The sequence below is a fragment of the Apostichopus japonicus genome, chromosome 1, assembly GCF_037975245.1.
Source record: "Apostichopus japonicus isolate 1M-3 chromosome 1, ASM3797524v1, whole genome shotgun sequence".
Taxonomy (NCBI): Eukaryota; Metazoa; Echinodermata; class Holothuroidea; order Aspidochirotida; family Stichopodidae; genus Apostichopus; species Apostichopus japonicus.
In genome coordinates, this window is record NC_092561.1 from 12,834,616 (window position 1) to 12,851,882 (window position 17,267).

Below are 17,267 nucleotides of genomic sequence, written 5' to 3' on the forward strand. Positions count from 1 at the left end.
CTATGATGTGTACAAGGGCTGTACATGGAAGCTGGTTGAAAATTGAAGTTGGTTTAAAACTTTCTATGACTAGAAATGAGCTAGAACTGCTTTCTTACTATATACAGGTATGTCGATCTCTCTGTGTGTCCACTGGGTCTGCTGTTGCTGTTATTCTTGTTTTTAGTACTATTATATACATGCTTGTTCCTTCTTTTGATACATAGATTTCACTCATGTCGCTATCCGATTGTTGTAACAGATTAACTTTTAATTCAAACACAAACCTCAATAGAGGAAATGATGCAATGCTGATGCATGGATCTGTATCGGAAATACTTTCTACTCAATTAGCCGAGCTGTTAAGACAGCCTATTATCAGTTCATGGGAAATGACTCTGACTAGATGCTCTGTAACTTAGGAACTTCTACTGATGGACTCTATTGCTTAGTTGATATCTTTTGTTATGAGTCACTTGAATGGTATGATGCCCTGGTCAGAATCATGAAGACTGGGAAAGGGTTAGAATGAAGACTGGGATAGGGTAGGGGTTAGAATGAAGACTGGGATAGGGTAGGGGTTAGAATGAAGACTCATGGGATAGGGTTAGGGTCAGAATGAAGACTGGGATAGGGTTAGGGTCAGAATGAAGACTGGGATAGGGTTAGGGTTAGAATGAAGACTGGGATAGGGTAGGGGTTAGAATGAAGACTCATGGGATAGGGTTAGGGTCAGAATGAAGACTGGGATAGGGTTAGGGTCAGAATGAAGACTGGGATAGGGTTAGGGTCAGAATGAAGACTGGGATAGGGTTAGGGTCAGAATGAAGATTGGGATAGGGTTAGGGTTAGAATGAAGACTGGGATAGGGTTAGGATCAGAATGAAGACTGGGATAGGGTAGGGGTTAGAATGAAGACTGGGATAGGGTAGGGGTTAGAATGAAGACTGGGATAGGGTAGGGGTTAGAATGAAGACTCATGGGATAGGGTTAGGGTTGGAATGAAGACTCATGGGATAGGGTTAGGGTTAGAATGAAGACTGGGATAGGGTTAGGGTTGGAATGAAGACTCATGGGATAGGGTTAGGGTTAGAATGAAGACTGGGATAGGGTTAGGGTTAGAATGAAGACTGGGATAGGGTTAGAATGAAGACTGGGATAGGGTTAGGGTCAGAATGAAGACTGGGGTAGGGTTAGGATCAGAATGAAGACTGGGATAGGGTTAGGGTCAGAATGAAGACTGGGATAGGGTAAGGGTCAGAATGAAGACTGGGATAGGGTTAGGGTCAGAATGAAGACTGGGATAGGGTTAGGATCAGAATGAAGACTGGGATAGGGTTAGGGTCAGAATGAAGACTGGGATAGGGTTAGGGTCAGAATGAAGACTGGGATAGGGTTAGGGTCAGAATGAAGACTGGGATAGGGTTAGGGTCAGAATGAAGACTGAGATAGGGTTAGGGTCAGAATGAAGACTGGGATAGGGTTAGGGTCAGAATGAAGACTGGGATAGGGTTAGGGTCAGAATGAAGACTGGGATAGGGTTAGGGTCAGAATGAAGACTGGGATAGGGTTAGGGTTAGAATGAAGACTGGGATAGGGTTAGGGTTAGAATGAAGACTGGGATAGGGTTAGGGTTAGAATGAAGATTGGGATAGGGTTAGGGTTAGAATGAAGACTGGGATAGGGTTAGGGTTAGAATGAAGATTGGGATAGGGTTAGAATGAAGACTAGGATAGGGTTAGGGTCAGAATGAAGCCTGGGATAGGGTTAGGGTTAGAATGATGACTGGGATAGTGTTAGGGTTATCTTTTCGGATATGGTTTTAGAATTAAAACTTGCAGAATCCATCTGCAAGGATCTAAGTACCAATAATTTAAGGGAGGGGAAGGTAACCCAGTTGCCATTGTCAGTCACAAAATTTTGGCTTCACTGCAATGGGCCAGTATAGAAGTAGTACAGCCATTGCGCTATAAACCTCCATGGTACAGCACACCATGATTTCATCCCATTCCAAACTCACTGAAACCATGAAATCTAGACAATGCAACAATAAACATGACTAGGAAATGTGGATTGTTTCCTGATTTTGCCCAGGGCCTTGATATCTTTGTACTCTTTGCTTAATGTGGGTAATCAAGGATACATTTAGGCCTTGATCTATATAGGTCAACATCTGACCAACTGTAAATGGCCTGGAACTTCCTCTAATTCTGTCTCTACCTGCTGTCCTGTTTCAAGGGAAACAACATCTTATCTATGAATGTTTCAGATGTACTGAAAATAGCATACGTCACTTCCTTCATAGTTAATTCAGAGTGAGGATTGAGTGGTAGGAATCTCATTAAGGCAAGGGAGGTGGGGGGGGGGGGTGGAGGGCAGAATTCTAACCAGATTCTTACCAGATATTGGGTTAAATAGAAGTGCATCAGTTGACAGGGGACAGGTAAGTTTTGGGGAATATTTCAGATGTACCTACTTGTATACCAATAGCCTAACATTCATCTCTTTAATAGCAAAATTATAATCATCTAACTTTCAAGTGGTTGTTTTCTTTCCTTAAGACTACATTACTTTCATCTGCCCTAATTAACTGCCAATTGTTTTTGGATTTGTGAGATGTTTGCAGCAAGTCTAGGGTTATCATACTGCGTACTAACATGTCTGAGTGAGTCATACAGGAAGGAATCTGTGTCAAAGTAGCTGTTGTACCAGTACTTCCTGCTCTTAGTCAGTGTTTTTCAATGCCAGATATGGAAATGCTCATAAGCTAGTTACATAGCAATTCTAATGTGAAAATGTGAAAATTAGATATTGTGTTTTAATTGTCATTAAAAATTTGGAGAGGATGGGCTTACAAAGACATGTTTAAAATGGAATGGTTGAAGTAAAGGTTTTGCATGGATAAGTTTGCCCAATTGTCTAATTAGTGATTGTAAATTGCCAAGTTTCTTGATATAATTTGTTTTCTCTGTGCATGTACTGTGTCCCTCAAGGTACTGTACTCTACTCTCCATCTATGCCATGCAAAGCTAGTTATCACAAATACAGTAGTTGACATGGATTCAGTCAAGCTTGAGGCATTGTGATGAGAAAGAGGAGGATTGGCATTTAGTCCTGAAAGTAACATGATGGCCTGGAACTGGGAGAAGGTGGGGGACTATTGTGGTAACTAAACTGTGCATGGTAACTATGGTGGTTGTCTACTGTGGGTTTAAATTGTGATAAATATGTTAATTGAGTCATATGATGGGTTACTGAGTTTGGTTAATTTAATTACTTTGCTACTCTCCTACCTACTTGTGCTTTAATGTTTGTGTATTCCCATCTCACATCCTCTTTGGGATCTACTGTACTTGCATTCATGGAGTGTGACTACATGTTTTCCACAGGACTTATATCCTATGGTTATTATGGTGGATGACTATGTGGGTCACTAAAGGCAACAGAACAGATGTACTATATGGAGAGATGGGGACTAGTTAGCATTGCATTTGCTAGATGCTGCCCTATATGTTTACACATGGTTTGAAAGCATCCTAAAATGTTGGACATGCTGCCCTATATGTTTACACATGGTTTAATAGCATCCTAAAATGTTGGACATGCTACGCTATGTGTTTACACATGGTTTAAAAGCATCCTAAAATGTTGGACATGCTGCCCTATATGTTTACACATGGTTTTAAAGCATCCTAAAATGTTGGACATGCTGCCCTGTATGTTAACACATGGTTTAAAAGCATCCTAAAATGTTGGACATGCTGCCCTATATGTTAACACATGGTTTAATAGCATCCTAAAATGTTGGACATGCTGCCCTATGTGTTTACATATGGTTAAAAAGCACCCTAAAATGTTGGACATGCTATGCTATGTGTTTACACATGGTTTAATATCACCCTAAAATGTTATACATGCTGCCCTATGTGTTTACACATTGTTTAATAGCACCCTAAAATTTTAGACATGCTGTCCTATGTGTTTACGAATGGTTTAAAATAGCACCCTAGAATGCTGCGATGGGGGAAACTGGTTACATTCGCACTAACAAAGAACCATGTTTTGTGACAATAGTAAGCAAGCCATGACTCATATATACACAACACAGTACTGTTAACTAGTATGAGGAAACTAATGTCAGGTGATGTTCAAAACATGACATCTTTGACAATTAGCTGACCGTTTCAACCTTGGTCCATTCTTTATTGCCCTTTTCTAAATGCTACCATTGTAAGCCCAAACTTTAACAAAGCACATGACTGCTTGTTTGTGTTAAAGTGTACTTGAATGGCAAGAGATCATTAGTTCTGTACTCAATTAGCTGATGAAGAAAGAGAAGAGAAGATAAAACAAAGGCAAGGTGATTAGAGAGAAGTCCAGAGAGAGACACACTGGAAGAAATGATCGCACAAAGTATTTACCACTTAGCAGGCCTATTCTCAAAGTTGACCATTTTGTTCCAGAATTGGGTGTCAAAGGGTCAACGTCCTTCATGTCCCGCTAAAGTGTAAAGGGACTGGCAATTTTGTAGCAACTTTTTATGTTTTGTTTGTGTTCACAACACACATGTTACTGGTTGCCTCTCCTGTCAACACAAACAGGGATTTCTATCATCACAACTTGACCTAAGACAGCCAGATGAACCCTGGGAATAGAATTCAGATAATTTGAGAGATTCCTAAAAGATGAGATCATTTTGAACAGTGTCCACTGGCATATTCAGTCACAGGTGAAATGATATTGAGTTATTCTCTCAGGTTAACTTGATATCAAAGGACAATTCATTCCATGTCAAAGGTCGAATAACAAAAGCTGTAATAATGCATCAGTTGTTGGGGGTATTAACAGTTTAGAGTTGCTGGTGATGAAAGCTTGGAATGTAGTCAAGTTTATTGCTCTCATATGACATGGCAGTTAGAAACCACCAAAACTGCTTCAATTAGGATTGTTGGCAACAGAATCTGTATGAGATGGGCATGGCATGTGTGTGCATATATACCTGTGTATTTGTATGTGATACCTTTTTGTGAAAATGTAGTATTCTCAAAAAATCAACAGAGGTCAAATTTTGTAAACAGGAACTTAAAAAGTAAAACTTTGGTGAACTTTACACTTGTTAAGTACATCCACCTTTGTGAGTAGAAGCCCACATTTTTTTGTAGAGGTCAAAGTTTATTTGAAGTCAGTTGAGTATGAAAACCTTGTAAACACAATAACTCTAGAAGTATAGGCTGGATGAATTTCATACTTATTATAGATCTACATTGCATGATGTTGCCATCAATGGTCAAAACCTGACATTTTGTGTAGTGTTTATATTAAAATGTTCTCCAAGAAAATGTGTCAAGGAATGACTACAACCAACTAGTGTTTAATTAGTTCATAACTTTTTTAATCTTTCTCATTCATTTGTAAATTTTGTTCATTTACTATTGGCGATTGTGGCATCTAAGAGGAAATAATAGGCAAAGCCTTCTTAGTTCTTGTGTTGTAAACCAAGTCTTGAAGTATGTTTGTAGTCAGCTGTGGAAGTAACAAAAAATTAAATAAAAAAAAGCAAACTGGGATTGGAAGGATGGAAGGGAAAATGTTAAGAAAGGACTTTAATAACAACATTAATTTCCACTAATTGTAGCTCCTCTTACCCATGAATTGAATATGTTTTCTGAACCATAGCTGTAATAGCTGAGTTATCATCTCCATAAATTGTATTGTCAATAAATGGGTAGATTCTCTGATGGAAGTGACTTTCATATTCCTGCATTAGTATCTCTGTAATGATTGAATGATTGCTCCATGAATGATTTCACTTCGTTCAAACATGGATGCATGAAGTTATTTACATTCCCTGGCTCTCCTCTCAGCCTGCATAAAACCTCCGCTCCTCTTCTCATTAGCTGCTAGTCCTCCCAGGCTGTAGAGTTGCTCCTGTTCAAACTCAGCTGCAGTTGCTGGACCCTGGATATGAATATGCATCATGTTCTTATCCTGCAATTTGCATAGTGTTTGTTGGGGAGACCATATTTGACTTGTCATCTGCTGATGCAGCGTTTGATTTTGAGGAAGAGGATTTATTCTGGGTATAAGAGGCCAGTAGTGGTCACTAGGCAACTGTGAGGCATTCCCATCTGTGACTGAGAAGTTCATGCAAAGTTCACACCTTGGAATGATAATTCTGGTCATATTTTGAAGGCTTATATTCCTTGGGTGAGATAAATACATACTTACAGTGTGTGACTTAACAGTAAGAGTATAGTTAGTGATAATTAAAAGTATATTGATTGAAGACAACAGTGTCAATGTTGTCTAACAATATGACCTAGTGTGTCACAATTGTGATTCTAAAATGTGAAAATCAATCTGCACAAAGTAAGAACCTGTCAATAATGGAGAATGAGTGTTTCAGTTTAATCTGCATTTGCTAGTGATTTGCAGCTTTGGTCGAAAGGCAAAGCCTAATTAAAGTACCTGGACTTTTTATAGCTAGTATGAGTCACCATCTGTTACAAGCCATTACAGACTGTGATCTCAGCCAGGCGGGGTTAAAGAAATGTGACAACCGTGGTGCACTGGAATGTTATGGAGGATGAAAAGAGAGGCAGGATAAACCAGTGTTGTTAGATACAACTTGGAATCATCTTAGATATAATGGTTCTAGGAAGAATGAACACCCACAGGCTAATTAGTTTAGGTTAGGAAGAGGTGTGCAACAGCAAGTATATACATATCTTGTTGCCATAGCAACTGTCAAGTTGATCATATTATGTATGTGAAGCTGTAGAATTGCTTTGGTTATAAAGTTCTTTTCTCTTTTGTTTTCCTTGATCAAGAAACTGCTTTAAGATTGCAGCCCCTTGGTTTATAAATATTGACAATGCTTCATTTATTGAGGACCATTATTCATATTTTTAATTTCCTAGAATCTCCTTTTGTGATAGCAGTCTCAGACTCTCAGCAATACAAAAAAGACTTTTGCCACTATGAACTCTAAAGTTTGTAAGTAAATGGGCAGCTTTGGGGTTCTGTGTAATTAAAAACCCACATTTACTTACTTCATGAAGCAGATGGGTACCTAAACAGCATAGTTAAGCAGCAAATGGGTAAGGGGCGGTTTGTTGGAAGGCTTTGTAATTTTGTGTAGTATTTTAGAATTAATATTGGGTTATGCTATAGTTAGTGCATCAAAATTCCCTACACCCATCATATATACATTTTCCAATATTGAGCATAATTAAGACATGTATGATTTAACTTTACTTAAAAGACCTCATTGAGACAGGGGCACTGTTTAATACGATACACTGCTGGAACATTAAAGTTACATGACTTGACATTGTTCACGGAGAATCTTGTGCTGGCGATCTTATTGAATTTCTTCCATCCACTAGGTAAATACAAGAAATGCATTTAACATGGGACATCCATAGTAACAACACTCTATCACAATCACCAAAGACTAGATAATTAACCATGTCTCAGCATCTCACCAAAAGTTGATTTTCTCAATTCTTGTCAATAATTCAGGCAACTTTGCTGAGTTGCTGAGGGTAGTAGGATTGATTGTCATTACCAGTAAGCTATTCCTTCTTCTTCTTCTTGGCCAGAGATAATTCATCACAGTCACGCAGAAAGCTATTAATAAACCAGTTAATAAGCATATTGTACTGTGTGTGTTGCCATCATTGAGACTATCAGAGCCTGTCTTGCTATAGCAGACAGCTGTGCAGGTGAACTACTGTGTAAAACCAGTTACAACTGGAATAGCCAGGCATCAGCAGCTGTGTTGGTCTCTGAGTGGCTGCTATGAGTCATCACCTTGGTTATGCAAGCAAAGCTAGTCTTCATTGGTTGGTCGGTGGAGTAGCTAGCCATTGTGCACAAGCAGATTTGGAACCAATCCTAATATTCCTCTTGTTTACATACATTATTATGTATGGTTTTTTTCATGCTTTAGTCATGGAGGAGAGTTTATTGTTGAGGCTGACAGAATGAAAGATAAAATCTTCTACATATTTTAATAACTTTCTTTGTGATGGTTTCAAGTACTGTAGTGGTTTATAGTACTACATGTGAATGGATGTTTATTCATGGAGGATATAAAAACCTGACTCAGTTATTTGTTATAGACCCAAAGACTTCAAAGGTCATCTTAAAACAACTACATATTACTTTGGTGTGACCAGCCTTGTGATATAAATATGATAACAGGATTTCCCTCAGTCTGAGATAGCTTTGCAGTATCAACCACATGAATACTACATAGTATTGTGTTAATAGCTTATTTCAATGCTAACCGTTTATATCCCTCACATTTTATTGTACTGCTTTAATATTTCACTGAAAAACAAAAGGTGATATCATTGTATGTTTTTTTTACAAGTTTGGTGAACCAAAGTAATAAATAATCATTTCCGTGTGAATTATCTTCCATTAAAATCTGTAGAAACAGGTATAGTACTTCCAAAGTATGGGAAAGTTTACTGAACATTTTAAGCTTGAAATAGCTAGAGAGGTATTTTGCAAACTTCAGTGAATCCATGGTGTTGTTTGGGTTGATGGAGAGGACAGAGGCACTGGAGAGGGAGGAAATGGAGGGGAGGGGAGGGGATGGGGAACACACAGAGGACGTGACAAACATGCATCTACCCATAGGACCAAACTGATACCAGGAAGGAGTTTGTTCATTCTGATCTAAGCTGTCTCCCATCAACTTATATACTTTCCCACATACCTAACTTACAAAAGAGGTACCAGTTTGGCATGGTGGCCCTTCTGACCCACTTATGGCTCACCAAGGCAACCATTCTGAAGTAAACACATGATACTTGTCTACTTCCTTGTGTAGCTTTTGCATAATTTATGCAAATCAGGTTAGGTTTTATTCTTCATAGCAAAGTGCTTTGATCCCCTCAAAGAACCTTTAATATTAATGAAAGTCATCATTCTTGACAATATTAACATGTCGCAGGTGTGTTTAGCAATACTAGACTCCATTTTCTCAGAAAGCCTTTTGTGTAGGGCATACAATGATTGTCTATTTCTTCTTTGTGAATGTCAGAGATAGACAGCTGATCTTCAGGTAGAGCTGCTTATTGTTTACCGTTCAGTATTATTATTGTATTCAGTCACGCAACCAAGGGGGGGGGCAACCGCCCCCCCCCCCCCCCCTTGAGCATATTTTTTGTATGATATCGCTAGTAAATTCAAAATAGAAAATGCTTAGATGCAACTTACAAGGCCTGGGAAGTGTCATTTCCAGTGATCTGGGAGGCATTTCGGCAAAAGCAAAAATTTTCTTGTACGCTTCGCGCCAACTCATGATGGCGCTACGCTTAGATAGTTTGCCTACAGGCTTCGCCCCTCCCTTGGCAAATTCCTCACTACGCGCCTGATTGTATTTAATGGTTGCAACAGCCAGCAATGTCTAGAGTAGACTTTATTGACACCATGACACTAAAAGCAAAATGAAGATATGAACACTGGTGGGAAAATATTGAAAGTAACGAAGTAAGAGTATTTTCGGCTGTGTAAAGATAAATAATAATGACAGTACCAAGCACAGCTAGTATCAGGACGAGTGTGTACTAGTAATCTCCTAAATTAATAGTTGGAAATGTCAGATCAATCGTTATTTACTCGTGAATAATTATATGATCATGATTTATCACAATGCATCCTCTGTATCAAATACTTTTGGACAATTAAATGAAGGATTAAACCTCTCATCCTGCACTAATCCTAATTTCTTATAATACAGAAACATTGTGTGTTTAATGTGTACTCTTAAAGTAATTATATATTAACATGGAGCTCTATTACAGTAGGGTTCCATGATATTATTACTCATCCTGTCAAAAAGGTTTTTCCTTGCTTGGTTCAATTATCCAATTTTTGACCTTACCACTGCTAGTGGTTTTAAAGCAGTGGCAGACATATTTGTGGCACTTAGCTGGAGGGGAACTCCCAGGGATTGAACTTGTCTATTTGATGTCAAAGGTCAGGATGTGGTGATCATAACAATGAGTGTACAAAACCACAGATATGCTCTCCAGAGATTTACCTTACCAAGTATGGAAATAAAGTTTGAAAATGTTAGTTGATTTTCCACTGGATAGGGTAGTCAATCCAATTCTATCCATGTACTACAAGAGTTTCAAAGTAGCGTGACCTATTAGCATAGTGGGTGGGTGGGCTGTATGTTGTAGTCAGTCCATAATCCTTACATATGAGTAAATTACAACTTATTATGTAGTCCGAAAAAGTCAAAGATGTTAACACGTCAGTTGATTTCTATCATCCACAGGGTAGCCATAATGTTTGTAGGTTACCATAATATTGTAAGCATGGATCAGTTGGATAACTGACAAAAGTTTAGCCAGAATAGCAAAACAAATTCATGGTACTTCTTCTTCTTCCATAATTTGCTTAGTCGGTGATTCGACTCCCAAAGCTGACATTTTTTTCAGTGACACCATTTGTGTAAAGATTTAAATAACTATTGAAACAATGTGAATGGTATACATCAGTCATTGTTTTACCAGAGTAGGACAACCCTGCATAACTCTCTAGATAATAGGATATTAAACTATTCTGTTGGTGAACAGGATAATACTGTTGGTGCAGTAAAGTAGATGATTTAAGTCATTGAACTGCTGCTGCATTGTGGTACCTTGAAGTTACCCCGATGAGTTTCTTAAAAGTATTCATGAAATCATTACATTGTGGTATGAATTAATGCAGTCAGGGCACACTGTGCAGGGACTTTGCTGTAACACTACTGTAGGTGATCTATGCTCTAAGACACTGTACAGGGACTAATAAAGAGGTTTACAATTTCTTACAGGGACTACGTGTAAGGATATAACATAAATATTGCACTTATGCATACAGTACTTATGTATACTCAACTTATGCATACTGTACTTATGTATACTGTACTTATGTATACTCAACTCATGCATACTGTACTTATGTATACTGTACTTACTGTACTTATTCATACTTTACTTCTGCAAACTGCACTTATGTATACTGTACTAAATGCATACTATACTTATGTATACTGTATTTATGGATAATGTACTTATGCATACTGTACTTATGCACACTGTATTTATGCAACATGATAATTGTAAAAAGCTAAAATTAACTAACTGTCACAATTTTTCTTGCAGATGACAATACAAGAACTTTTGGAGAATTCATGCAAGTTGGTGGATATTGATTCATCCTTTGAGGTTATAGTCTACGACCAAAGTACCCAAGACATCACCTCTCTCTCATCAGATGACTTCATCACCGTCTTGCTCTCTAAGCTCCGCGAGATGTTCAAGAGCGTGTTTGTGCTTGAAGGTGAGCTATTGCTAGTAAAGATATTACTTAACCAACTCAAGTTAACTTTTCCATCAACGACACCAATCTCTTCCATTCAGATAGGGTGAACAGTTTTCTTTAATATTGATAGTTATTCATGATCGTAAGTTGATTGGTAGCTAGAAATCTTTATGATCAGATAGAGCAATGGGAGGGACACACAATCAGTGGACATTATTGCACATACATAACATAGCAGGAACCACATGGTATGGATGTGGCCTTATCAGGTTGTTGGTTCGTGGTACAGTAGGAATGCCACAGGCTACTGCATAGTGATGTCAGTGGTACAATATCAGTGCAGGAAAAGTAGTGATAAATTCCTTTCTTTCCTGTATCCTTTCGAAATAGTCAACAAATATATGAATATTTCAGCACTGCAGAATGACTGCACCTCCAATGGAAACATTTGAATAATCTTGTAATGACTTCTTAACATGTTCAAGGAAATAAGGAATATGTAAGTATCCAGTGTCTTATCTTGGGTTTTTAAAGGGGGGGTGTTTCACCCTGGGGTCATAGAAGAAGGGGACTGTCATACAGAGGAGGGGGTCTTAGGGGATCCCAGAAAAAAATAAAGTTTTAGATGTGAAATGGTACATTCTGAGGCACATATAGGCTATAAATTAATCAGGACTATTATTAGATTAGATGGGGTTGAAAAGTTAAGGGGTGCATCCCATGCACAGTCACTGGATCATTGCCTGTTATCTACTCTATCAGAGGGTTAGGGGATGGGGGGGCGGAGGGTGGGACAGTTGATATTGGTGGGGGGGGGAGGCTCTCCTTGCAACAGTTTCATAGTAAGGGAGGATCATTCCTGTGTTTGCTCCCACAGAGCTCATGCTCTATGTGGAGTAAAAGAAGGATCTTTTGGGGTAACTGTTCTGTAATCTTTTCAATATGCAATTTTCAAATATCAACAAACATAGTGATTAAACTTCTATCCCTTTTTTTCTACCAATCCGGTAAATGTATATAGAGAAAATGTTGGAGTTTTCTTCTTCCCAGTGCTAATAATCATGACTTTCTAATGTTGATGTAGTTTGGCATCCTCATAAGGTATGTGAGTTAAAACTCTTCAACAGCAAAAAAATCATATTGGATGGAAGAGCTCATCACCTCATTTCATTTTTTCATTGCATAAAACTCACAGCAGTATGCACTTAATATTTCCTGACCTCGGTTGAATTCAGAACACAGGAAAGCGTGCAGAGATATCCCTGAATGTTGTAAAAATGAATTAAAATAATCTAAATTTACTAGACAAACTCTTCCGGCCGTCGATAGTCGCTGCGAAGGAGAGAGAGGTTGGTGTGAATTTGTGATAATGGTGAGATTGTCAGACTGGCTTCATATTTATCACCTAGTAGCAGACTAAAACAATGTGAAGGTGTTAAAGATTCTAGAATCTGTCAGCTGGCCAAGTCAACAAATAATATGTTTGCTCTGACTCATTTCCCAAATAATTTAAAGTAACATTGTACGGTTTATACTTAATTTAGTGTGTTTCAGTTTCTTGTTTGGAGTTGAAAGGGATTTTGTATGTTGGCGAGCAGTAAAACTTGTTTAAAAACATTTTGTCATCATTTCCACAAATGTAAAATTGCCATTGTTGTTCCATAAGAAGAATAGGGAGAACGTGGAGAAGTAAGAGTTTAAAGCTGATGGTCTTCGGCTTGTAGCTATACTCTGCAAGTCTTCTTTTGGCTTTATTCACAAATTTTTAATTAAATTAACTGTTCTAAGATATTAACTGTTTGCTGGGACAGAGAGTTTACAATAATTTTGTAGCCACAAAAAGTCTCAATTGTATCTAACATAAACAAAGCATTTTATGCTTCCATTAACTTTATCAGTTTTATCTGCAATATGCAACTTAATTTCTGAGAACAATTTTACATTTTATTTTTTTACTGTTTTTTGGCAAATGTTGGCATGCAATCTTTGGGAGCACTATAGGTACTGTGACTAAATGATGTTAACGGCTATCTTTTTTCTTTTTTTTTGTTTCACAAAATTCCCCCCCCCCCAAAAAAAAAAAAAAAAAAAACCTGCTACTTAATGAAATCTGTTCAGACACATAGCCAACATCCGTCAGTTCTTTGTAAAATAGTAACTACCTGAGCATTGCCAAGTATTAGAATTTTGTTATGGTGACATTTCATAATTACATCAAAAGTTTGCGCCTTCCTTTGTTATGTACAGGTCCCTTTGTGGAGCTCGTTGGCGATATAAGATTCATTTCCATATGCACCAAAGTTTTCACATGTAGTTTATTTGCACACTAAGGTATTGATGAATATATAGCTATGAAGTCACAGTGACATCATAACTCACCAACCAATCAAACAGTTTGATTAAGGCTGTTGCTACAGCTCTGTGTGCAAAAGACTGGTACTGTGACTTAAAGGGATATGCTAGGTTATCAAGCATGACTGTCTGTGTATAATAGAATCACTCGTTTGTGGTTGTAGCCAGGAAACTCTGAATTCATTGCATTTATATGTATGTGACATAGTTTCTTGTGTTTTTGCTGTGACATACAAAAAAAATCATGGTATGATTTATGTACTTCATTCAGTAAATCTCTGTACATAGGAGAATACCACAAGTTATTTTTTAAGCAATGCACACCTTTGGATTAACTCTTGGCGTTTAACTATTGTAAATACTGGAACAAATATTAGGTGCAATTGGATGTTTACAATCAGTTAACTGGGGTTTTTCATTCCCAGGATTTATCTAAGGTGACTTTTCTTAAAAGGTTTTATTTGAAAGATATCAGTAAATTTAACTTGTTACATTTTATTTATACAAAAGCAAGAGCAGATCCAGAATTTGACAAAAAAGAAAGGGTTGTCCTGCGATCATTGGACTTCCATTGTGGGGTTGGGGGAGGTGGGGGGGGGTAGAGCTTTTGAGGTCCTCAGCAAAATCAATGAATTGTGGATGCAGAATAGAAAATTTGTTTTAAAAATATATTTCAGTTAACCCAATCTTTCAGAAATGTTACTGATTTAGATTTAGCCATCCTTAAATATCTTGGAAATGTTATTAGTAGTATTCATGTATTACTATTCAAGTCACAACAGGTAACAACACCAGCCTTTGCATTGGAATCAGTAGCAAGTAAGATTTACAAGCAGCATTCAGTTTCAGAGAAATGTAACATCATGATCATATGAAAGTACACTTTTATCAGTTTATCTTGTTGTGTCCATCCTGATCTTATTTCCGGTGCTATAAATAGACTCACCAAATGATGTAAGATTCTTCAGCTGTGTAAATGACTTTACTTCCTTGCTTACCTGTCTCCTGACAACCTCAGCACTCTACCATCCCCTAGAATAAACCTTTAAACACTTTACGCCCTTGTGCTCATTTGAACTATCTGAGTAAAATAAAATACCATTTTGTACCAGTTATGATTGATACCCTGGTTTTCAAATGAGTGAGATCGTCAGCTATGATTAAACTCTGTTGCCTTTGTTTGTCATATCAAAACTTTGTCAAGAATGTTGCATAACTACCCCCAGGGCTTCCTGGGTTATGGTTATAATGGGATTACACCGTCCTGGTATTGAGGTTGTGCAGCAGTATCAGAAGGTATCAAGTACCAAATACCAGTTGATTTTAGAGAATTCACTTATTTATCAACTCTCCACTGGAGTGGAAAAACTGAAAGTTGTTTTTCAAGTTTTCTCAATTTCACATGAAATGAAAAGCTGAGCTCTATGGGAAGCAGTGTACCAAATTAAGATGGGAAATCTGGAAATGCTAAGAAGGAGAACTATAGTTTGATTCTTCTTTCTGTATTTCAGCAAGTGAGAGAAGAATAGTTTACAGAAATACATGTATTATTGTTTTATAAGACAGTGGAGTTGTGGGTGAGCAATCAGCTACTTTGAACCTGATATCAACCATTTTTTTCTGATGCTTTATTTAAGGGATTTTAATGTGAAATTGGAAGTCCCTACAGATATATTCCATGTTAAGATACCTACTCAACTAGAAAAAAGTTCACATTAATCGTAGAAATAAGAGAGGTCTTTTGAACATCTGAATCTCTCTTTTGTGTAGTTATCTAGAGTGCAACTAACATATTAGCCATTAAAGGGCTTGCCTGTAAATCATGCATTTCGATTTGTTTGTCGTTAACCCAGCCTTTAAATCCTACTTTTGATTGTCCAGACGTGCAAATTTAATTAAAACATTGACTCATAATGCCGGTGATGCAATAAATACTTTCCGGTAGTGAAATTGTTATTTCAACGGTTTGTAGGAGATACTGACCACAAGATGTTGAGTAATCTTAAAATACCAGTCTGTGCTGTTCCCTGTAAAACTTGTGCAAGTTAAAGACTTTGTACTCAAAGTTAATTGACTGCATGAGCTCAGTGCCGAAAATATATCTCTGACATCATTGGAAAGTGAGAAGACATATATATGTGGATGAACTTTGTACCTACAGCAATGACTGTATAATGCTGGTACGAAGAAGCTCTGTAAAATATGAACTTAGTGCTAGTCATTGTTTACCTAAAGATCTTCCTTATGTCTTTGTATAAATGTAAATAAGATTCTTACCAAAGCTTTTCATAAATATACCGTGGCTGACAAAAGATGTCTTCTGTGGTTTTATCACTCACCAGAGAGGGAAATAAACTACCCTATCTGTGGTTGCAAAGAATTATTATACAGACCAGTTTGTTTGTTATTGTTGTTGCTGCTTATTGCTTTAAGTAAGTTCTGGCTTATGCTGGTTGGCAAGTATGACTCATCCTTGTTAATATCCTTCTGTGTCTACAAACGACCTCCCATGGTTGGCTGTGTTACAGCAGCAGCTCTGATGATCAGCAGCTCTGCAGCAGTAATTATTCACTGGTACTCTGTCCACTGATTGGGATACACACACATTGATACTATTCTGTGGTGGTAATATCCAGATTGTGGGTCAGTGTTGGAAGTAACTTTTTCTGGCAAGGAAGCTTAACAATGGATCAAGGAGAATAGGAAAGGATTTTTAGCATTTAGAAAAAAAGGTTATATTTTATCATCCAACAGAGGGGATATTTTTCTTGAAATACGTGATTTGTTTTTTTTGTCACCGAGGAGCTAACATGGAAGAATATTGATACTTCCTACAATTCTTCTTCTTCTTAACGATACCATAGTTTTGGTTTGATGTTTTTTTGGATTGGTTTGATCGGAAAAAAACTTGGACGCAAGGAATATTCAACATTTTTGGGGGTGACTCAACAATTTGGCATTGTTTAGTGAGAGTTCGTTATTAGTGAGTGGGTATGCCAGTACTCAAGTATACCCAAATATCTTGTCAGTAGTAGCAGAGGGCTTTAATTGTAAGTGGATCTTCAGAACATCGTATTACAGGAGTATTGGAAGCCATCCTTGTGTTGTTTCAGTTATGAGGTATTCAAACTAAGCATAACATTTGGCAACACTGGGAGAGTCTCTTTTGAAGAGAAGTTGTTTCTTTTGGAAGATAAACCGGACAGTCGGTCAGTTGCATTCATGACCATTGATAGGACTCGTGAGTGGAGTACCAACCACGGCGGTGTTGTCCTGTCCGTAACGGATTTATGTCAAGGCTGCCATGTACGCAGACGGAAGCACATTGTTCTGACCATGCGAGAAAAAACCAAAAAGCGATTTAATGCTGGTCTTAAGGGTCTCGTGGCCGGCATTAAACCCAGAGAGTTCAAATGCAGGAAAATGACCCAAACTCCAGGTTCGTTTTTAGTTGTTTGAGGAATTTTGACCAAACACTGTTGAATGATTATCATATTTGTCACATTGACTTTGTATGCAATTTGTTGTTATAATCCAGTACATCACTCTAAAATGTGTCATGGTAGATCTTATAGTCTGGTTTCACATATTAGCTGAGTATA

The 17,267-nt window shown here is 37.7% G+C and overlaps 1 protein-coding gene across 5 annotated transcripts in view; it reads left to right on the forward strand.

Moving 5' to 3' along the window:
• Positions 1 to 17,267, forward strand: part of LOC139967823 (uncharacterized) — a 54,834-nt gene that overhangs the window by 22,472 nt on the left and 15,095 nt on the right. For 4 of the 5 annotated variants that reach the window (XM_071971949.1, XM_071971957.1, XM_071971940.1 and 1 more), the window contains one exon: positions 11,154 to 11,331. In XM_071971949.1, the coding sequence (XP_071828050.1) occupies positions 11,154 to 11,331 (178 nt within the window). Of the gene's footprint in view, positions 1 to 11,153; positions 11,332 to 16,032; positions 17,105 to 17,267 lie in introns of those variants that run through there. The other variant, XM_071971966.1, reaches the window with a different exon arrangement.